The sequence below is a fragment of the Rana temporaria genome, chromosome 1 (assembly GCF_905171775.1).
Source record: "Rana temporaria chromosome 1, aRanTem1.1, whole genome shotgun sequence".
Lineage (NCBI taxonomy): Eukaryota > Metazoa > Chordata > Amphibia > Anura > Ranidae > Rana > Rana temporaria.
This window is the reverse complement of record NC_053489.1, coordinates 611,316,717-611,340,761: the sequence shown is the minus strand read 5'-3', so window position 1 is coordinate 611,340,761 and position 24,045 is coordinate 611,316,717. Positions and strand designations below refer to the sequence as shown.

The 24,045-nt window shown below is 48.0% G+C and overlaps 2 protein-coding genes across 4 annotated transcripts in view; one reads left to right on the top strand and one right to left on the bottom strand.

Annotated features, from left to right (window-relative positions):
- Positions 1 to 12,225, bottom strand: part of RMND5A (required for meiotic nuclear division 5 homolog A) — a 364,184-nt gene extending 351,959 nt beyond the window's left edge. The window contains exon 1 of the mRNA XM_040335239.1: positions 11,630 to 12,225. Coding sequence (XP_040191173.1) covers positions 11,630 to 11,771 — 142 coding nt within the window. The 5' untranslated portion in view covers positions 11,772 to 12,225. The remainder of the gene's footprint in view (positions 1 to 11,629) is intronic.
- A 1,144-nt stretch (positions 12,226 to 13,369) lies between these two features.
- Positions 13,370 to 24,045, top strand: part of LOC120924341 (charged multivesicular body protein 3) — a 65,975-nt gene continuing 55,299 nt past the window's right edge. Inside the window, exons 1-2 of one of the 3 annotated variants that reach the window (XM_040335234.1) lie at positions 13,370 to 13,549; positions 19,866 to 20,130. In XM_040335234.1, coding sequence (XP_040191168.1) covers positions 19,905 to 20,130 — 226 coding nt within the window. In that variant the 5' untranslated portion in view covers positions 13,370 to 13,549; positions 19,866 to 19,904. The remainder of the gene's footprint in view (positions 13,550 to 19,865; positions 20,131 to 24,045) is intronic. The other 2 variants (XM_040335235.1, XM_040335237.1) reach the window with 2 other exon arrangements.

The following is a 24,045-nucleotide window of genomic DNA, read 5'->3' as shown; positions in this document are numbered from 1 at the left end:
GGACCGTCTGTCCGTCTGCATCCGGTCCGTCCCGCCGAACGGAAGAAAAATAGGGTTTCTTCCGTTCGGGAAAGCGGATCCCGACTAGTGTGAAAGGACCCTAAAAGAAGATACAGGTCTGCGAGAGACAGAAATCGTGCTTGTTTATAGAGGACCAAATACTTATGTTCCACCATAATTTGCAAATAATTTCTTTCCAAATCAGACAATGCGATTGTCTGGATTTGTTTCCACAGTGTGTGTGTGTGTGTGTGTGTGTGTGTGTGTGTGTGTGTGTGTGTGTGTGTGTGTGTGTGTGTATATATATATATATATATATATATATATATATATATATATATATATATATATATATATATATATATATATATATATATATATATATATATATATATATATATATATATATATATATATATATATATATATATATATATATATATATATATATATATATACACACACACACACACACACACACACACACACACACACACACACGCGCGCGCTTCGCCCAGGAGAGCCACCGGAGGCACGCACGCCCCCTGCATGGGCGGCCGAGATCGCGTGCACGAGCAGGAGCATCCCCATGCCATCTGAGGAGATCGTGCCTTGCTACAAAGTAGAAAACACAATCTGTCATCTCCTATAGTCAGTCCCCATCACCCCCACAGTTAGAACGCACAATAGGGTACACATTTAGCCCCTTGATCGCCCCCTAGTGTTAACCCCTTCCCTGCCAGTGACATTTAGATAGTAATCAGTGCATATGTATAGCACTGATCACTCTGTAAATGTCAATGGTCCCAAAAATGTGTCAAAAGTGTCCGCTGCGGTGCAATACCGCGCAAAAAAAAAAAAAAAACACACACCACACAACACACAGATCAGCGCCATTACTAGTAAAAAAATAAATAAAACACCATAAATCTTTCCCATAGTTTGTAGATGCTATAACTTTTGCGCAAACCAATCAATATACGCTTATTGCGATATTTTTTTTAGTTTAGCCATACATACAGAGAAATAAACAAATTTAGTTAATCCATCAAATCATATGAGCTCCAAAGAATCCATTCAACTTCCAATTAACTATCTTTAATACATCCACAAACGAAACGAAAAAAAAAAAAAAAAAAAAAAAAAACACAACACACACACACACACACACGTTGGAGGGGGGAATGCACCGTGGTAAAGGTGGGTTTACTATACCATCATCCAGGGAAGTGAGGGCACCCCAAAGGCCCCCCACTCTGGAAGGAAAATTATATTTGTATTCAGCCCCCTGAATCAATACTTTGTAGATCCATCTTTCACTGCAATTACATATGCAAGTCTTTTGGGGATGTCTCTACCAGCTTTGCACATCTAGAGAGTGAAATTTTTGCACATTCTGCTTTGCAAAATAGCTCAAACTCTGTCAGATTGGATGAAGAGCGTCTGCGAACAGCAATTTTCAAGCCTTGCAACAGATTCTCAATTGGATTTAGACCCCTTTCACACTGAGAAAGTTTTCAGGCGTGTTAGCACTAAAAATTGTGTCGGTAAACTGCCTCTCATGCCTCCCCAGTATGAAAGCCCCGAGAGCTTTCACACTGGGGCGGTGTGCTTGCGGGATGGGAAAAAAAATAAATTGCAATGATGGGCAGCGCTTCAGAAATGCCGCAACACGGGCGGTTTTAACTCCTTCCGCCAACTGCCTCAGTGTAAAAGTAGCCTTAGGTCTGGACCATTCTAACACATGAAAATGCTTTTATCTAAACCATTCCATTGTAGCTCTGGCTGTATTGAAAAAATTGTAAATCTTGCGCCAAACCGGGTGTATAGATAAATAAAGTTGCAAACATTAAAGCGGTAGTTCCCCCCCCCCCCCCCCACACATTTTACCATCGAGACAGGCATTGTAGCGCGAGCTACAGTATGCCTGTCCCGATTTTTTTAACCCCGGACTCACCTTGTAATCCGACATCGTAGATTTCGGCTCCCGCGGGGAATGGGCGTGCCTATGGAGAGGGAGGATGATTGACGGCCGGCCCTGGCACGTCACTCTCCCCAAAGACAGCCGGAGTAGGTCTCGGCTCTTCACGGCGCCTGCGCACAGGCTATGCGCACGCGTCGTGAAGACCAAGCCTATTTCGGCTATTTCCGGAGAAGCGTGACGCGCCAGAGCCGGCCGTCAATCATCCTCCGTCTCCATAGGCACGCCCATTCCCCGGTATCTTCGATCTACGACTACAAGGTGAGTACGGGGGTAAAAAATTCGGGACAGGCATACTGTAGCTCGCGCTACAATGCCTGATTTTAAGGTAAAAGAAAAAAAATATTTTTTTTTTCGGTCGATAGGGTGAACCCCCGCTTTAAATTACCAATAAGCTGCTCCCCCCCCCCAAAAAAAAAAAGTGTATCCTGAGATATGTAATATGTGAAAAGAGGGCGCTAAACGAAAATAGTGAATATTAGACAGAAGACATGCATGTGCATGACACATTAATAGAAAATTAAATTGTGACAAATTGATTAGTAAAATCACGTGAAGTGAAATAGTCCCAACCTACACACCAACAAGACTAAATAGTCTCCAAAATCAAAGTGCAGTACAATATTGCAGCGATTCCCATTAATGTGAAGAGATTCCTGATGACGTGGTAACGAAACGTACGTCGAGGCGGAACCTGGTCACGCAGTCACGTATTTCTGGTCCTGCTGGTTTCTGGAGGTGGAACGCACCCCAGCCTCTCCAGCTACAGGGGACATCTATCCACTATTGACACGCTCCACAGCCTCAGTGCCGGGTTTAGATAAAAGCATATTCATGTGTTAGAATGGCCCAGTCAAAGTCCAGACCTAAGGCTACTTTTACACTGAGGCAGTGATTTTTGCTAATCAATTTGTCACAATTTAATTTGCTATTAATGTGTCATGCACATGCATGTATTCTGTCTAATATTAATTCACTATTTTCGTTTAGCGCCCCTTGCCCTCTTTTCACAGCTCTGGCTGAATGTTTAGGGTTGTTGTCCTGCTGGAAGGTAAATCTCCGCCCCAGTCTTAATTCTTTTGCAGAATGGGTTTTCTTCTAAGATTGCCCTGTATTTGGCTCTATCCATCTTCCCATCCACTCTGACCAGTTTCCCTGTCCCCGCTGAAGAAAAGCATCCCCACAACATGATGCTGCCACCACCATGTTTCACGGTGGGGATGGTGTTCAGGGTGATGTGCAATTTTTTTTCAATTTTGGTCTCATCTGACCAGAGCACCTTCTTCCACATGTTTGCTGCGTCCCCCACATGGCTTCTCGTAAACTGCAAACTGGACTTCTCACGGCTTTCTTGCAACAATGGTTTTCTTTTTGCCACTCTTCCATGAAGGTCAGATTTGTGGAGTGCACGACTAATAGTTGTCCTGTGGACAGATTCTCCCACCTGAGCTGTGGATCTTTACAGCTCCTCCAGAGTTACCATGGGCCCCCTGGCGGCTGCTTCTCTGATTAATGCTCTCCTTGCCCGGCCTGTCAGTTTAGGTGGACGGCCCTGTCTTGGTAGGTTTGTAGTTGTGCCACACTCTTTCCATTTTCTGATGATAGATTGAACAATGCTCCGTGAGATGTTAAAAGCTTGGATTATTTTTTATAACCTAACCTTGGTTTAAACTTCTGCACAACTTTATCCCTGACCTGTCAGGTGTGTTCCTTGGTCTTCATGATGCCGTTTGTTCACTAAGGTTCTCTAACAAACCTCTGAGGGCTTCACAGAACAACTGTATTTATACAGAGATTAAAATTACACACAGGTGGACTCTATTTACTAATTAGGTGACTTCTGAAAGCAATTGGTTCCACTAGATTTTAGTTGGGGGGTATCAGAGTAAAAGGGGCTGAAAACAAATGCACGCCACAATTTTCACATATTTGTAAAAAAAAAAAAAAAAAAAAAAAATTGAAAACCAGTCATCATTTCCTTCCACTTTACAATTATGTGTCACTTTGTGTTGGTCTATCACATAAAATCCCAATAAAATAAATTTACGTTTTTGGTTGCAACATTACAAAATATGGAAAATTTCAAGGGGTATAAATACTTTTTCAAGGCACTGTATAGCGCCAACAGTTTGCGCAGCGCTTTACAATATAAACAGATAATACAGTTCAATACAAGAGGGTTGGGAGGGCCCTGCTCCTGGAAGCTTACAATCTAAGAACATGCAACATAATACATCACAAATTGCATCCTGTAGTTGCCTCTGCAGTAATAAATCAGTATTAAACCCAGAAGCAAACATCTAAGAATTAGTAGGCAACAATTTAATAGATGTGTTGTCTGCATTATTTATTTATTTTTCTTCTCTTCACCTGTTGATCTGGCCAGTAAGGCCAGCCATACACGTGATGAATTCCCGAACAATTTTTTGTACGAAATGACACCTTTCAAAAAGCGAGATTTTCGACCATTAGTAGGGCCACAGCAATGGACGATCTTTGCGCGGCCATCAAATTTCACTAATTGGGCATGCTGGATTTTTTTTTTTTTAAATGAAAGCATTTCTAATCAGTGAAGAGAGAATCGTGCTAAAAAAAAATATATTGGTTTTGACTTTAGAAAAGGTTACTGCGCTACTTTGGTTTGACTTGAGTGGCACTTCAGCCCTTGCACAGGCTCTTAAAGTATCCAAGTTGGATCGAGTCAGAAGGAAGTAGCAGGCAAAGTCATACAACTTTGCCGTCACAGCAGTGTGACCTGAGCCTTAGGGTTCAAGCTGGGTATAAGTCGCCTTAAAGTAGTATGGGAATCTTTTCTAAAGGCAGCAGTGGCAATTAAGGCACCTCTTATTGATTAACATGGAATTTAACATGTCATGTGACTTGGGGTCTCACAAGTTAGACACCAAGTCACGGCCTAAATCTGATAGTACATCCAACACTCCCCTCCTCACCAGACTGACAATGCTGCTGTCCAAAAGGTGCCCCCGTGCTCCTTCATCCAGTGTGGAGTCACTCTAATACAAGCAGCTTGCTATGGGGCACCCAAGCCGAGTTGCTGCTGTATGTCCATTCAGACAAAGAGCTGCGGTTCGGCCCCGGCCCCCCTCTCTCCTAATTGGCTCAGTGACTGAATTACAGCAGCGGGATCTGAGTCATTGTCTCAGTCAATGAGGAGGAAGAGTCCTGGGCAGCCGAGACTCTCCTGCAACATCGCTGGATTGAGACGGCTCGGGTAAGTATTAGAGGGGGTTGCTGCGCACAAAAGGTTTTTGTATCTTCATGCATAGAAAAAACCTTCTGACTTTACAACCACTTTAAGGTGCCCATATTGAACTGTGTAATGGGTTTAGAGCTCTGGCTTGGAGCAGAAGGCGAGGGTTGTGATCAGACTGTACCTGAACTTGTAGATCTCTAGATGCTTACAGGTAAGATTACCTCTTGCTGCTGTAGCTCAGGATTTGTATTTTTCCTAAAAGTTTGTCTCTGCCTGATACTTATTAGAATAGTCCAATATTAGAAACAATAGAAAAAGGAAATAACATGGTGATGAAAAGATTGATTCCAAGAGGCCAAGTCATTGTTCTGTGGTCTATTACCAGCTGTTCGGAGACGTACTGGGATAGAAACAATGGACGTCTCGCATACAATGTAGAGTTCATAAGGTTTTGTCACCGCCAAATATTTACACTCCCCCCTAGAGTAACAATAGGCATTCTAATATTAGTGTATTAACTTGCATTAGGGTCTCTAAAACTATTTTTTCCCTCTAGTTGTGTTTTTCAAACTGTTTTAACCATATGACTGCCAGAAGGTTTTACCCCCTTCATGACCAGGCTAGTTTTTGCTATTCAGCGCTGCACAGTCATGCAACACTGTATTCAAATATTTCTTTTTAGTACAAATAGTTTTTTTTTTTGTGGTATTTGATCACCACTGGGATTTTTCTTTTTATTATAGAATTGAAAAAGGGACCGAAAAAGAAAACATTTCTACTTTGTTGATGATAGCAGGGTGGATATTGACCTGGCTCAGGGCGGACAGCACATTCCTGTTGCGCCCCCCTCGCCTGCACTGTCTGACCTTGCCCCCCCCCCCGCCATTGTCCACGCTGGCCGCCCTCTGATCTAGTTCATTAGGTAGATTCCGTAAGAGTTAGGCCGGCTTATCAGTAGATAAGCCGACCTAACTCAGAATCTACGCCGACTTATGTTTAAGCGTATGCTCAAACAGAGATACGCTTAAACATATTTAAGATAAGACGGCTTGCGCCGTCCTATCTTAGGTTGCAATTTTTCGGATGGCCGCTAGGTGGCGCTTCCATTGTGGTCGGCGTAGAATATGTAAATGAGTTGATACGCCGATTCACGAACGTACGCCCGGCCGCCGCAGTAGATTTACGCCGTTTCCGTAAGGCATTATCAGGCCTAAAGTTATTCCATCTATTAGATGGAATAACAATGTTAAAGTATGGCCGCCGTTCCCGCCGCGAGATTCAAATTTTTGTACGTCGTTTGCGCAAGTCGTCCGCGAATCGGGATTTACGCCGTTTACGTCCACGTCTAAATCAATAGGCCCGTGCGGCGTACTTAGCCGCAATGCACACTGGGAAATGTAGGTGCCCGGCGCATGCGCAGTTTAAAAAAAAAACGTGAGGTCAAGCCACATTGACATAAAACACGCCCCCCTCAAACACATTTGAATTAGGTGCCCTTACGCCCGCCGCATTTATGCTACGCCGCCCTAAGTAAGGAGGCAAGTACTTTGAGAATACAGTACTTGCCTCTCTTACTTAAAGCGGGAGTTCACCCATTTATTTATTTTTTTACCTTTTCCCCTTAGATGGATGCTCGTTTTGTCTAGGGGAATCGGCTAGTTGTTTTAAAATATGATCCGTACTTACCGTTTTCGAGATGCATCTTCTCCGTCGCTTCCGGTATGGGTCTTCGGGAGTTCCTTCTTGATTGACAGTCTTCCGAGAGGCTTCCGACGGTCGCATCCATCGAGTCACTAGTAGCCGAAAGAAGCCGAACGTCGGTGCGGCTCTATACTGCGCCTGCGCACCGACTTTCGGCTACTAGTGACGCGATGGATGCGACCGTCGGAAGCCTCTCGGAAGACTGTCAATCAAAATAGGAACGCCAAGTCCCGCAGCCCATACCCGGAAGCGGCGGAGAAGATGCATCTCGTAAACGGTAAGTACGGATCATATTTTAAAACAACTAGCCGATTCCCCTAGACAAAACGAGCATCCATCTAGGGGGAAATAGTGTCATGTGCGGGTGAACCTCCGCTTTAAGGCGGCGTAGTGTAAACACGCTAGGCTATGCCGCCTTATAGTTGCGTGCCCCTACCTGAATCTACCTACATGTGTTTAAACTTGGGTCTCTGTCTCAGCTTGGCTGTGGGCTTACTCTGTTGTTGCTGTGGTGTTCTTCCCACCCCGGGACAGTAGGTGGCAGCAGTAAGGTCAAGACTTGGGTGCTCTTCCCCAGCAACCAATCAGGAGGGTTGGCCCTCGCTGTGCTTGCTGGGGGGAGGGTATTTATGGGGCAGACGCCATTAGTTCTGGATCTTCTACTTCAATTGCGGCATCCACCTTTAGGGTGCCTGCACCACGGCGTTATGGCCTACCGGGGTGTGCGTGCCACGCGGAGTTCCTGGACGAAGTTGGTCCAAAACAAATGAGCTTTGGCAGGGAGGCCAGTGGTTGACTGGGTTCCCAATCCTGAAGATCCCAAGAGGTATAGCTGTTCAGTGGGTAGTCCATCTGATCCAATAGAATCTCGACAAACCACCAGGGATCGAGGGATCCAGACACTGAGAGGCTGGCCACCTGTCAGTCGGTACCTGAAAGTAACTTGAAGGAGATCCAGGCGTAATTCTACCAAGGAGGTTCATCTCCGTAACCACAATCAGGAAGGCCTGTGGCAGAGGTTTCTCACTGAATCCATTCCAGGAGGGTCTGTGGCAGAGGCTTTTCCTTACAAGTCCGAGTGATACTCTGGCTGCCAAGTCAGTGAGAGAGGCCTGTCCAGGTACGCTATTCCCACTCAAGCAGGAGCATTACACGTGGGAGCGGGGCTGTTTCCGTATTGCTACGCCTGAATTTGCTATTCTTCTTCTCCTTTCAACTCTACCTTCTTCACCACAGGTTTTATTGTTTTTACCCGGCTGGGTAATAAAGAGCACAGCACAAGACACCTGTCGTGGACATTCCTTTACTACTGCTATATGCACCATACACCCCTAAGACAGCGGAGGAGCCACGAGGTAACGTGCCACCCAAAACAAACCAGCAGCTCCTCCGGGGGTAGTGCTACACATAATAAAAATAAAACAACAGTGGTGATCAAATATCACCAAAGGAAATCCATTTGTGTGAAAAAAATAAAATATATAGGATGTTAATTTCAGGGACAGCGCAAACAACAACGGGGGGCCGGGACGGACATCAGTGGGGGTCGGAACAGACAGCGCGGATAATGGCAGGAAGAGCGGACGATGTGGGGACAAATTGCAGGCAGAGTGGACAACGGCGGGGTCAGACAGCGCTGACAGTGGTAAGGTGACAGGGACAGACATCGTGGAGGTCAGGACAGACGGGGCAGGGTGGATAACAATGGTGAGACAGGAACGGACAGCGGCGGCGGGCAGGGACAGCCAATGTTGATAACGGCGGCGGGGGCAGTGTCAAAACAGCATCGATAATGGTGGGTTCTTAGGATAGGGACAGACATCACAGATAATGGCAGGGAGTAAGAGCGGACAGTGTGGGGACAATGACAAATAGCGCGGATAACAGCAGAGGACAGGGAAAGACAGCATGGATAATGTTGGGGGGGGACGGACACGACAAAACAGCACAAATAGCGGCAGGGGGGGGCGCATTAGTGGAGGTCAGGACAAAGGCGGGGGGGGGTAGGAGACAGCAGACAACCCCAGGGAGGGGGGCTGGGACAGACGAAAAAGAAGAAGGACGGCAGGGGATGGACAACCAAAAGGAAGGACGACGGCGGGGGACAGACAAGGGCTGGGGAACGGACGACAAACAAGGAAGGACGGCGGGGAACGGACAACGACAGGGACGGAAGACGAAAAGGAAGAAAGGAATGAAGGAAGGAAGCTGGTGGGGGAACAGACAAGGGCTGGGGAACGAACGACGAAAAAGGAAGGACGGCGGGGGACGGACAACGACAGGGACGGACGACGAAAAGGAAGGAAGGAAGGAAGGAAGGAAGACTAAAAGGACGGGACGGCGGGGAACAGACAAGGGCTGGGGAACGAACGACGAAAAAGGAAGGACGGCGGCGGGGGACGTAAAGGGAGGGCGGCGGACGGACAACGACAGGGACGGACGACGAAAAGGACAGGGAACAGACAAGGGCTGGGGAACGAACGACGAAAAAGGAAGGACGGCGGCGGGGGACGTAAAGGGAGAACGGCGGGGGACGGACAACGACAGGGACGGACGACGAAAAGGAAGGAAGACGGCGGGGGACGAAAAGGACGGGGAACAGACAAGGGCTGGGGAACGAACGACGAAAAAGGAAGGACGGCGGCGGGGGACGTAAAGGGAGAACGGCGGGGGACGGACAACGACAGGGACGGACGACGAAAAGGAAGGAAGACGGCGGGGGACGAAAAGGACGGGGAACAGACAAGGGCTGGGGAACGAACGACGAAAAAGGAAGGACGGCGGCGGGGGACGTAAAGGGAGAACGGCGGGGGACGGACAACGACAGGGACGGACGACGAAAAGGAAGGAAGACGGCGGGGGACGAAAAGGACGGGGAACAGACAAGGGCTGGGGAACGAACGACGAAAAAGGAAGGGCGGGGGACGTAAAGGGAGGACGGCGGGGGATGGACAACGACAGATGACGAAAAGGAAGGAAGGAAGGAAGGAAGACTAAAAGGACGGGACGGCGGGGAACAGACAAGGGCTGGGGAACGAACGACGAAAAAGGAAGGACGGCGGCGGGGGACGTAAAGGGAGGGCGGTCGGCGGGGGACGTAAAAGGAGGACGGTCGGCGGGGGACGTAAAAGGAGGACGGTCGGCGGGGGACGTAAAAGGAGGACGGTCGGCGGGGGACGTAAAAGGAGGACGGTCGGCGGGGGACGTAAAAGGAGGACGGTCGGCGGGGGACGTAAAAGGAGGACGGTCGGCGGGGGACGTAAAAGGAGGACGGCGGCGGGGGACGTAAAAGGAGGACGGCGGCGGGGGACGTAAAGGGAGGACGGCGGCGGGGGACGTAAAGGGAGGACGGCGGCGGGGGACGTAAAGGGAGGACGGCGGCGGGGGACGTAAAGGGAGGACGGCGGCGGGGGGACGTAAAGGGAGGGCGGCGGCGGGGGACGTAAAGGGAGGGCGGGGGACGTAAAGGGAGGACGGGGGACGTAAAGGGAGGACGGCGGCGGGGGACGAAAAGGACGGGGAACAGACAAGGGCTGGGGAACGAACGACGAAAAAGGAAGGACGGCGGCGGGGGACGTAAAGGGAGAACGGCGGGGGACGGACAACGACAGGGACGGACGACGAAAAGGAAGGAAGACGGGGGGGGGACGAAAAGGACGGGGAACAGACAAGGGCTGGGGAACGAACGACGAAAAAGGAAGGACGGCGGCGGGGGACGTAAAGGGAGAACGGCGGGGGACGGACAACGACAGGGACGGACGACGAAAAGGAAGGAAGACGGCGGGGGACGAAAAGGACGGGGAACAGACAAGGGCTGGGGAACGAACGACGAAAAAGGAAGGGCGGGGGACGTAAAGGGAGGACGGCGGGGGATGGACAACGACAGGGACGGATGACGAAAAGGAAGGAAGGAAGGAAGGAAGACTAAAAGGACGGGACGGCGGGGAACAGACAAGGGCTGGGGAACGAACGACGAAAAAGGAAGGACGGCGGCGGGGGACGTAAAGGGAGGGCGGTCGGCGGGGGACGTAAAAGGAGGACGGTCGGCGGGGGACGTAAAAGGAGGACGGTCGGCGGGGGACGTAAAAGGAGGACGGTCGGCGGGGGACGTAAAAGGAGGACGGTCGGCGGGGGACGTAAAAGGAGGACGGCGGCGGGGGACGTAAAAGGAGGACGGCGGCGGGGGACGTAAAAGGAGGACGGCGGCGGGGGACGTAAAGGGAGGACGGCGGCGGGGGACGTAAAGGGAGGACGGCGGCGGGGGACGTAAAGGGAGGACGGCGGCGGGGGACGTAAAGGGAGGACGGCGGCGGGGGGACGTAAAGGGAGGGCGGCGGCGGGGGACGTAAAGGGAGGGCGGGGGACGTAAAGGGAGGACGGGGGACGTAAAGGGAGGACGGCGGCGGGGGACGTAAAGGGAGGACGGCGGCGGGGGACGTAAAGGGAGGACGGCGGCGGGGGACGTAAAGGGAGGACGGCGGCGGGGGACGTAAAGGGAGGACGGCGGCGGGGGACGTAAAGGGAGGACGGCGGCGGGGGACGTAAAGGGAGGACGGCGGCGGGGGACGTAAAGGGAGGACGGCGGCGGGGGACGTAAAGGGAGGACGGCGGCGGGGGACGTAAAGGGAGGACGGCGGGGGGGGGGGGGGGGGGGGGGTTCAACAGCAGTGGAGGACATAGGGGACAGGGATGAGGGGCTATTAGTGATCAGTATACCCCCGGCCCTCTCTTACCCGAGGCCTGCATGATCTCCCTCCGGAGGCCGCCCGTGTAGTCGATGAGCTCCTCCAGGCTCCGCTCGCAGTGCTGTCCATAGCCGGAGAACTTCTGCAGCACCTTGTCCAGCTCCCGCTCCACCGTCACACATTGCTCCATGTCCCCGGAGGAAGGAGCGGCCTCCTCTTCCTCACACACGGCCGGCCCGAGACCCGCCAACACAACCCGGACAGGCAACACTGTGCAGCCGTCTATTTCTCCCTCAGCAACAGGCGAGGCCCCACCGGCTCCGCTCTTCTTTCACCGGCGCTTGTTTTTGTTTTTAACGGAGATCAACATTGACCTGTTTTACCGGGACCACGACATTGTGCCTCATAGGGGGGGAGCCTTTCAGCAATCAGCACGTCTTCACTAAATGTATCCCCTCACACACGTATCTCCGGCCTATTACTGTTTATTTAGAACGTAGCCATCTCGAATATGTTCTAGAGTGAACTCTTTAGTTTGTAATGGGTGAAAGATTTGACAGCCGCGCACAGAGGAACCCCCTGTGTCAAAGAACGAATAATGGAACATTCCACGTCCTGACGTAGCCACCGCTAACCCCCATGATTGCACTATGGGTTCGTGTTTTTTTTAACATCCGGGTCCGGGCTGTTGTTGCTGGGCGGAGCTTCAGAAACTGCCTGGAGGAGACGTCATCGGCGTGGTAGGACGAATTGATCAGCGAAAAGTTGTGTCCTCAATGCAGAAGACATTTTGTTGTAGCCTTAGTACTCCTACTTACTACTTATCTGGGTGACTAATACCTTTTTTTTAACCACTTCAGCCCTGGAAAATTTGATTTCTTTTGCAATACGGCACTGCGTAGCCTTAACTGACAATTGCACGGTCATACAATGTTGTACTCAAACAAAATCGATGTCATTTTTTTCCCACAAATAGAGCTTTCTTTTGGTGGTATTTGATCATCTCTGCGATTTTTATTTTTTGCGCTATAAACATGTTGATATTGTATTACATTTGGTTTCATTTAAAATAACTTTAATGTGTTTTTTTACTGAAATGTTGTGTTTTTTAGACCTTTGCGGTAATATCAAGTGGCATAAAAAATTGGGACTACCGCTATTTTATTCTCTAGGTGTCTGCTTTCAGAAAATATATAATGTTTTATGTAATCTTAAGGCCTAAAATATTTTTTTAAATTTGTGTGCAAAAAATGCAAAAACAACTCTGGCAGCAAAATGGTTAAGTCCTTTTTTCAGAAATGTGTGCAATTTGGAATGTGACAATTGGGATTTGGTTGTCACCCTGTAACAGGAAGTGCCTGAATGAGGACCTGTAATGGCAGGATCACCAGGTATTATTTTAATAAAAGCTGAAAATTTGAAAATAATTAATTGTTTTCTAAATGACTTTATTTTTATTTTATGTTGAACCCTAGATGGACGTGTGTCTTTTTTCAACCTGACTATGTAACTTTAGTACAATAAAGATTATATGAGATTTTAGAAATTGTGTGAATGTTTGTTTTATTATGTTTAATAATAATATTAGGATATATTTTATTGTCATTATCTACAATTTTTTGCTGTTACCATTATATAATAATAATAATAAAACAGTAACGCTCAGGAACTCATCCACACCAGCACTCCAAGCGTCTGCCGTCTATGACTTCTATCTAGCCGCCTTCCCTCTTCTCTATGCTCCCTCCTGTCCCATCTCTCCTAACGCCGAGCACTCTATGGTGTGTCCCCGCCCCCTAGCTCGCACATACACACAGGGCTGGGGTCGGAGGTCGTGCTGACGTCACTGCTGTCTTGTTGCTCAGCTGATCGGTAAACAGCCGCAACGGTGACAGCTCGGAGTGGAGAGAGATGGAGCGGGAAGTCCCGCAGAGCAGCGCCTGAGCCACCTCTCCTGGCGCCGATCAGGTAGGTGTAGGGGAGAGGAGGAGGTGGGGGCTTATACAGTGCATTGTGGCGAGGGGGGGCCTGGAGGAGTTCTGTAGCAACAGTCAGTGTCACGTGACCAGCGCTGCTCCCCTCCTTATAGGGGTCAGCAGGGCCCCATATTCCAGGGACATGGACACAGTGTGCAGGCTCAGCCCTGGGGAGAGACTACCGACTGACTAAAGAGAACTGCAGCCTCAGCCTGGTGTGTAGTGCTGGGACTTCATCAGGAGTCTTCCCCCCCCCCCACACACACCCCTTCAGTGTCCCCCCCCCCACACACACCCCTTCAGTGTCCCCCCCCACACACACACCCCTTCAGTGTCCCCCCCCACACACACACACACCCCTTCAGTGTCCCCCCCACACACACACCCCTTCAGTGTCCCCCCCCCCCCCCCACACACACACACCCCTTCAGTGTCCCCCCCCCCCCACACACACACCCCTTCAGTGTCCCCCCCCCCACACACACACCCCTTCAGTGTCCCCCCCACACACACACACCCCTTCAGTGTCCCCCCCCACACACACACACCCCTTCAGTGTCCCCCCCACACACACACCCCTTCAGTGTCCCCCCCACACACACACCCCTTCAGTGTCCCCCCACACACACACACACACCCCTTCAGTGTCCCCCCCCACACACACACACACCCCTTTAGTGTCCCCCCCACACACCCCCCCTTTAGTGTCCCCCCTACACCCCCCTTCAGTGTCCCCCCTACACCCCCCTTTATTGCCCCCCCCACACACCTTCAGTGCCCCCCCCACACACCCCTTCAGTGTGTCCCCCACCCCTTCAGAGTCCCCACACCCCTTCCAGTGACACCAGAGACTTGGACAAAAGTAAAAACTTGACAAAGGGTCTAACCTTTCCATCATTAATGTCTGTGACCCCATTGGAGAGATTTCCCATCATCTTCTTGCCCTCTGACTCCATCCTCCCCTGACTCCCCCAACGTCCCCTTCACTGTGTCCCCCCCCCCTGTCCTTTGCCCCATTGCTATAATTTCGAATACCCCCGCCCCCCCTATTGCTGTCTTTCTGACTCCTACAACACTGTTCCTGAGAGTCCCCTGTCACTTTCCCTGTTTTTCTTGTGCCCCCTATTGCTCCTCTGACTGTCCTCTGTCCCTTTGTCATCATCCTGCATTCCTCTATCTACCTCCATTGCTATCCCTCTGACTCCCCATCACTGTCCCTCTGACTCCCCTGTCACTGTTCCTTGTCCTTCTGACTCCCCCCATTGCTCCCTCTGACTTCATTGTCCCCCATTCCTCTGACTCCCCACATCACTGTCCATATGACCCCCTAGTTGTCCCTCTGACTCCCTTTTCTCTGTTCCTCTGATTTTCTCACTCTCCATCACTGTTCTCTGTCATTGTGATTTCCCCTATCACTGTTGCCTGTAATTCTGCCCCCCCATCTCTGTCCCCCCGACTTTGCTGACCTCTGTCCATTTGCCATCTTACTCCATCACTGTTCTTATGACTGCCTTGTCATTATCTTTCTGATTCCCTTTAGGCTGTTCCTTGTCCATCTTACACCCCTGGCACTGATATCTGTTCCCATTACTGTTCCTAGACCCTCTTATTCCCCGCCTCCCCCATTACTGTTCCCTGACCCTCTTACTCCCTCCCCCCCCATTACTGTTCCCTGACTCTCTTACTCCCCCCCACAATTACTGTTCCCTGACCCTCTGACTGCCTACCCTCCCCCCCATTACTTTTCCCTGACCCTCTTACTCCCCCATCCCCCATTACTGTTCCCTGACCCTCTGACTCCCTCCCTCCTCCATTACTATTCCCCGAACCTCTCGCAACCCCCCCCCCATTACTGTTCCCTGACCCTCTTACCCCCCCCCATTACTGTTCTCTGACCATTTGACTCCCCCCCCCCCCCCAACTTTACTGTTCCCTGAGCCTGAGCCACTCCCCCCCCCCCCCATTGCGGTGCCCCGATTCTGGGAGGCATATGAAGAACACAGACTTTCTGCTTAATTGTTGAGTTTTTTTCATCCGTACTTCTGTAAATAATCTGGACATCCTGGAACACACCTTTTCTTTGTTGTGCTAGAACACCCTTCTTGTGGTCTCTGCCAGTTCTTCAACTTTCTTGCAACTATGAATCAAATTTCCATAACTGCCCTCCTGATTCTGCTGTGATTGCAGGGATCACAGAGAACGATCTGTTGGTAGAAATGATAGTAAATGAACTGAACTTGTAACATAATATAAGGAAGTATCACCATAACAAATGCTTCATGAAAATAAAATAAACACGGATCCTGTTATTTTTTTCCTGTACCTTCTGAAATGCTAGTTCCCTGATTGTTGTGCTGACTTACATAGACACTGTGCCCATACAAGTACACATATATGGACTTACATAGTCACTGTGCCAATACAAGTATACAGATATGGACTTACATAGTCACTGTGCCAATACAAGTACACAGATATAGACTTACATAGTCACTGTGCCAATACAAGTACACATATATGGACTTACATAGTCACTGTGCCAATACAAGTATACAGATATGGACTTACATAGTCACTGTGCCAATACAAGTATACCCATATGGACTTACATATAGGTAGATTCACAGAGATCGCCGCAACTTTAAGGCGGCGTATTGTATTTACGCTACGCCGCCTTAAATGAGAGAGGCAAGTACTGTATTCTCAAAGTACTTGCCTCCTAACTTACGGCGGCGTAGCGTAAATGCGGCGGGCGCAAGCGCGCCTAATTCAAAATATGCTGAGGGGGCGTGCTTTATGTTAATATGCTTTGACCTGACGTGATTGACGTTTTTTTTTTTTAACGGCGCATGCGCCGTCCACCTACATTTCCCAGTGTGCATTGCGGGCCTATTGATTTCGACGTGGACGTAAATGACGTAAATCCCTATTCACGGACGACTTACGCAAACGATGTAAAATTTTCGAATTTCGACGCGGGAACGGCAGCCATACCTAACATTACTATTCCATTTATTTGATGGAATAACTTTAGGCCTGCTAATGCGTTACGAAAACGGCGTATCTGTACTGCGTCGGCCAGGCGTACGTTCGTGAATAGGCGTATCTACTGATTTACATATTCTACGCCAACCGCAATGGAAGCGCCACCTAGCGGTCAGCCTAAAAATTACACTTTAGGATACGAGGGTGTAAGACACTTACGCCGCTCGTATCTGAGCCTAATTTAAGCGTATCTGGTTTCCAGAATACGCTTAAATTGGCGCCGACGCAAAATCTGACTTAGGCTGGCGTATCTACTGATACGCCAGCCTAAGTCTCTCTGAATCTAGATAATGGTCACTGTGCCAATATACAGATACAGTGGGGATCGAAAGTTTGGGCACCCCAGGTAAAAATTTGTATTAATGTGCATAACGAAGCCAAGGAAAGATGGAAAAATCTCCAAAAGGCATCAAATTACAGATTAGACATTCTTATAATATGTCAAAAAAAGTTAGATTTTGTTTCCATCATTTACACTTTCAAAATGACAGAAAACAAAAAAATGGCGCCTGCAAAAGTTTGGGCACCCTGCAGAGTTTATAGCATGCACTGCCCCCTTTGCAGAGCTGGATTAACTCTGTGTGGCAAGACTGGGCACAGATGATAGGAAATAGACATGTGCATTCGTTTTCGTTGGAATGCATTTTCGTCCGAAAATCGTGTTTTTTCGTTATCGTTTTAACAAACGATAACGAAAGTGCAAGAAACGAAAACCGAAAAAGATCCGACATAAAGCATTTTTTATTTTCGTTTTCGTTGCGGTAAAAATTCGATATAGAGAGATTCGACATTATAGGGAAAAGATTCGACGCTATAGAAAAAATAGATTAGACATTACAGAGAATAAATTTCGATTTATGAGAAAATAGATTCGACATTATAGAGAATAGATTCGACATTATTACTAGTCATACAACATTAGAATTCTTGTAGGCGGAATATTCAAACGGAAATGTACGATTCGACGTTCCGTCGAATATTTTTTTACCATTAGCCAAAAAACAACAAAGATTCGACCTTCTGGCGAATATTCTTTTGACCATTCGACAGAAACCAAGTACTATTGGATTTTCGGACGAAAGCTATTCCCCAAAGAAAAACAAAATAAATCAAAACGATTTTCGGGAGTAACTAAATAAATTTATTTTCCAAACGAAAAAAACGAAACAAAATATTCCAGTCTGCACATGTCTAATAGGAAATCTTTTACTGTACGTTGTGACATGTAAAAAAAAATACATTCACTTTTCCTAGGTTCACACTGCTGCGAATTCAAAATCGCGGTAAAATGCGTGATTTCGCGGCCGCGATTTTGCCGCGATTTCGACCGCAATTTAATGTAAATCGCGGCCCGAAATCGCAAAAAGTAGTACAGGAACTACTTTTTGAAATCGCAGATGCGGTGTCGCACTGATTAGGACAGTGCCATTGCCGACAATTGCCGGCAAATGCCGCCGATTTGAGATGCGATTTGACATGTCAAATCGCATCTCAAATCGTTCCAAATCGTACCCAGTGTGAACCAGGGCTTTAACTGAAAGTTAATAAAAATATTGAAAATAGAAAATGAAGCTTATGCACAGCTGTTCCAGATTCTGGTAAATCCCCCTTATAAAGGCCCATGGACAGATATTTGTTTTTTTGCCACTTGCATACCTTCTAGGTAAATCAGCAAGCTGCTGCACAGAATCCTGACACGTGAATCAACAAGTTAACTGTTGTCTAATTATATTTTGCTTGAGAGGCTAGAGTGAGGAAACGTTTTTTAAGTCATAGTCCTTCTAGAGCAGTGGTTCTCAACCTGGGGGTCGGGACCCCCTCAGGGGTCAAATTACCATTTGCCAGGGGTCACCAAATCCTAGGCTGTTCCTGATGCCCACGCTGCTCTCCCAGCCTTTTCGCAGCCACCCAGCAGGGCTGTTCCTTAAGGGCCGCAGCCACCCATTCAGTTCACAACATGGCTGGGGGGCAGAGACTAGAAGTCAGCTGACTGGTGAGGAATGTGAAGTGGGAAAGGCTGGAGGAGACCACATCTCCTGATTTCGGCATAGGTGTCACTGCTACGAGACACCACAAAGTCGGAGACACAGTGAGTAACACTACCTGTGATTATAGTTGCCATTATAAGTCCCCACTACTATTCTCAGATAAGCAGATGGCCTTGATCAAGAACACCTAAGTTGGCTGATCAGAAATCCCCCCCCCCCCCGCACTGCCACTCATTCCAACTCTGCCCAGCACTGCCACTGATCCCACCCCCAGGGCTGCTGTTAGAAATCACGGGGCCCCGTACAGCCTACCTGACAGGGCTCCCCCCAAAATATATCAAAACAATATTTTCACAAACAAATACACTGAAATCATTATTAGCAGACACAGACATAACAGAGAACCTGTGTGAATTAGCCCTTTTTCAAATAGCTTTTAAAAATCTTTAAACTTTTTTTATATCATTTTTTAAAGAATGTTAAAATTTATTTTATTTTACAATTTGTAATTTTTTTTAATTGACAGTTAAGCCAACAGTGCCGTGGGGGAGCAGCACAGTGACAGGGGGCACAGAGGGGGATAAGAAGCAGGCAGAACAGGAAGGGGATTGGTGCGGAGGAAAGTAATTCTGTAATTGCCCCTCCATCCAACCACAATGATTCCCTCTGCTGTCTGGGCCCCCTTGTTTGCCCGGGCCCCCTATAGGAGGGCTGGTGGTCCCCCCATATCAGCAGCCCTGCCCACCCCCCACCAGAACTGCCACTCATCCCATTCCCCCCTCACTAAGGAGTAAGAGACAGAATATAAATAGAGAATACATGGAAGGGAGAGGAAAAGAGAGGGGGGAACAAAGAAAAATGAGAGAATAAGGAACAAAAAAGACGGCTAGAGAGAGGGAAGGGGGGGGGGGGAACAAAACAAGAAATTAGGATAGCGAGAGATAAAAGGGAAAGAAAGGAGAACAAGCAGAAAGAGTGGCACATCCTAAAATGTACCAGAAGGGGTTTTAATACTGTACGAGTGGAAGGGACTCAGGGAGCCCTAAATGTCCGTGGGTTAGGGGCGCAAATGACTTGTCTTGCCTTGGGTGCTGACAACCCACGCTACGAAAATAATTTTACCGTTAGGGGTCCCCACAACATGAGAAATTTTATCAAGGGGTCATGGCACTAGTAAGGTTGAGAACAACTGTTCTAGAGCTTTGTCATACGGTGTGTTCCGGAAGTTTTCAGCTGGTAATAAGACTTTTTACAATCTGCTTTTCTCCTTTTTAGGGGAGGGCATCAAAACCCAGATCTGACAAAACCAGCAAGATGTGGCTCAAGCTGTTCCTGCTGCTTCTCTACTTCCTCATCCTCTTCGTACTGGCTAGATTCTTTGAGACAATAGTATGGTACGAGACGGGCATTTTCGCCAGTCAGCTAGTGGACCCGGTGACTTTAAGCTTCCACCAGCTGAAGACCATCCTGGAGTGCCGTGGCTTAGGATATTCAGGTCTTCCAGAGAAGAGGGATGTCCGGGAACTTATGGAAAGATCTGGTAAGGTATTCTAAAGATTGTGTTGTGACCTAATAATGAATATTGAAACAAATTAAAATCTAAAACCGAAAACAACATGTTAACACTAGATTTTTGCTTAAAGTGGATGTAAACCCAGTTCATGAAATTTGAGCTGGGCACATATATCTGCAGTATTTTGTTATCGCTCTTCAAAGAGCCAAGTCCCTTAGCTCGCTCCTGAACCATTCCTCTGTTATCAGCCTGATAACTCCTGACAAATTCTCTGACACATCAGATAAAAGCAGCCTGAAATTTATGTCAGGGGAGGTTGCTATAAATAGATTAGCAGGGAGCTGGCCCTATTACAAATCACCTCTGAGAGTCTCTGCCTATGATGAGAGGGGGTGTGTGCCTTTCCTCCAATCAGCAATGTTGGCTATCTTGGCTGTATGCCCAGAAAACACACTCTGTGGTAGGGTACTTTCACACTGAGGCGCTTGGTGCGCTGGCGGTTAAGCGCCGCTATTTTTAGCAGCATTTTACCGCTCCTACCACGCCTCAAAGATGCAGCCGGTAGGACTTTTTTTTAGCATTGTGCCAGCGCAAAAGCCCTCAGGCTTACACACTGGATAGAAGGAGCTGCTCTTTCAGGGCGCATTGCAGGCGCTATATTTAGTGCAATAGCACCTGCAAAGTGCCTCAGTGTGAAAGCAGCCTTTAAACAGGAATAGATCTGAACCAGTATATAAATGTGAAGACGGCAGATATACATGTAAAACCTATGTAGGGAGATTTGGTTCAGCTCTGTGTATCATCTGAGGCTGTTCACTTCACTGGGTGTATGGAGGGTTTACATCCACTTTAATAGACTGTGACAGTGTGGTGCCCTGGCATGGTGATAAAAGGCTGCCTGGAATGGGTTTTGCAGACAACCGGCATATTGATATTGCTGGGTTTTTAGGGTAATCAGAACTAGGGCTCTGGACTCCACCCTACCGAGGAATCTGTGTGTGGTTGCAAGGGGAGCAGCCTGAGAGCTGTATGTGTCTGGGACATGATGGACAGAGGCCAAAGCCTAATGCCGCGTACACACGATAATTTTTAAAAAATGTCATTTAAAACGATCGTGTGTGTGTGGGCTTCAGAGCATTTTTCGGGTTCTGAAAAACGACCAATTTTTTTTTCATGACGTTTTAAACATTGTTGTTTTTCGGGTTGTAAAAAATCATCGTGTGTGGGCTTTAACGACGTGAAAAACCCACGCATGCTCAGAAGAAAGTTATGAGACGGGAGCGACCGTTCTGGTAAAACTACCGTTAGTAATGGAGTAAGCACATTCATCACGCTGTAACAGACATAAAATCACGAATCGTCTTTTGCTAACACAAAATCAGCTAAAGCGGCCCAAAGGGTGGCGCCATCCGAATGGAACTTCCCCTTTATAGTGCCGTTGTACATCACCACGCTTTGCTAGAGCATTTTTTTTTTTAACGATCGTGTGTAGGCAACGCCGTTTTAATGATGAAGTTGAAAAAAACTTAGTTTTTTCTAGAGCCTGAAAAACGTTGTTTTTTACAACCCGAAAAATGATCGTGTAGGATCTGCAGGAAAGAGGCAGAGAGCTGACAGAGGTAAAGCGTTTGTACGAGAGAACAGGGGTGCTGTGTTGGATGGTCACAAGGCCTGAGCAGCAAAGCTGCCAAAGAGGGCCAGGAGGCTGAATATTGTTAATGTCCATATTGATGGTGGAAACCCCTGTGAGACAAGCTGTTTGTTGGATTATTATTTTTTTCTCTTTAAAAGTGGACCAACAAGCCCTTAAACGGCATATCTGTTGTGGACTGAACTCTCTGCCAATCACTACCAATGAGCTAAGTAACCCCCCAAGTCGGCACAAGATATTAATCTGTATCCATTGACTATGAAGATTATGTAAAAAAATGACCACCAAAAGATCTTTCTTTCCAAAAGATAACATTTGCACAGGAAGTTCAAAGAACTCCTGGTCCACACTGGAGAACTTACAAGAACCTTTCACAATACACATGGTAGCTGCCATTACTGAATTGTTTATAGTGGTGCGTGTGTCAGGAATTAAGGGCCAGATTCTCGTAGAATTGCGACCGAGTAACGTAACCCTTTTACGTTACACCGCCGCAAGTTTTCAGTGTAAGTGCCCGATCCACAAAGCACTTACCCGTAAACTTGCGGCGGTGTATCGTAAACACGTCCGGCGCAAGCCCGCCCAATTCAAATGGGGCGGGTACCATTTAAATTAGGCGTGCTCCCGCGCCGGACGTAATGCGCATGCTCAGTTTTGAAATTCCCGCCATGCTTTGCGCGATGTGACGTCATTTTTTAGAACGGCAACGTGCGTAGCGTCCATTCGTATTCCCGGACGTCTTACGCGAAAACAAAAAAAATTTGAAATTCGACCCGGGAACGACGGCCATACTTTAACATGGCTCGACTAAAGTTAAGCCACGTTAAAGCAGGTGTAAATTTGCGACGGGAAAAAATTACTAGCGACGACGTAACGACAGGAAAAACCTTTGTGGATCGCAGTAAATCTTCATTTGCATACCAGACGCTGGAATACGACGCAAACTCCCCCCAGCGGCGGCCGAAGTATTGCATCCTAAGATCCGACGGTGTAAGTCAATTACACCTGTCGGATCTTAGGGCTATCTATGCGGAACTGATTCTATGAATCAGTCGCATAGATACGACAGGAGATACGACGGTGTATCAGGAGAAACGCCGTCGTATCTCCTCTGTGAATCTGGCCCTAAATCCTTCCCATTGCATCACTTCTTGGTAAGTTCATGACCCAGAACAAGTTTGTTCATATAATATGTCTGACACCTGATCTGTACATCTGTGAATTGCCAATCAAAGAATCCAGATACACCATATGGCAAATAGTTTGTGGGTATTTGACCTTCACACCTTTTGTGAGCTTATTGGACAACCCATTCCAAACCACAGCATTGATATGGAGCTACCCTTCCTCCCTGTAGCTATAAAAGGCTCCACACGTCTGGGAAGGCCTTCCACAATTTTTTTTGTCTAATGCTGCGTACAAACGACCGTTTTCAATGCCATGGAAAAAAAGAAAAATGCTCTGGAGCCTACACACGATAGTTTTTAACGACCAATTTAAAAAACTGCATTTTTCATGTCATCAAAATCGGTCGTGTGTACACGGCTTAAAGCTTGGTACACACGGGCCGAATGTCGGGCGACATTGGCCAGTTCAATCAAAACTGGCCGACATTTGGCCCATGTGTATGGCAGGCGTTCTTGGAAAACCAGCAGTCGACCGCCTCCTGATCAGTGCTGACCAGTGTTCTGGTGGGAAGTTGGGGGGGCGTCCCTCAGTCAGAACAAAAAAAAAAACAGCAGGGGAGCTCGCTGCACTAGCGTCAGTACAGCGGCTCTGACTGCAGTTGTCAGGTGTGTTTTTGTTTTTGGGGAAAAAAAGTGGTGTGTACCAGGCTTACGAATTTAGTGCCATTCGGTCAAAAGAGGTCTTGTTGGATGAAAGGACTCAATCACGCATGCTTCATTCCAGTTTATCCCGAAGTTGTTAATTGGGGTTGAGGTCAGGGCTCTGTGCAGGTCAATCAAGTTCCTTCACAACAAAACAAGTCTTTGCAGAGCTGGCTTTGTGCTCATGGGTGCAGTTCGGCTGGAACAGAATAGCAACTTTCCTAAACTGCTTTAAAATTCCTTTGTATGCTCTTGCACAGTGGTTCTCGACTTTCTAGTGCCGTGACCCCTAACAGTAAAATTATTTTGTAGCGTGCGTTGTCGGCACCCAAGGCAAGACAAGTCATTTGCGCCCCTAACCCACAGACATTTAGCGCTCCCTGAGTTTTACTTGTACAGTATTAAAACCCCTAATGGCACATTTGTGGCTGTAGCAATTATTCTTTGTTCTCCTTTCTTTCC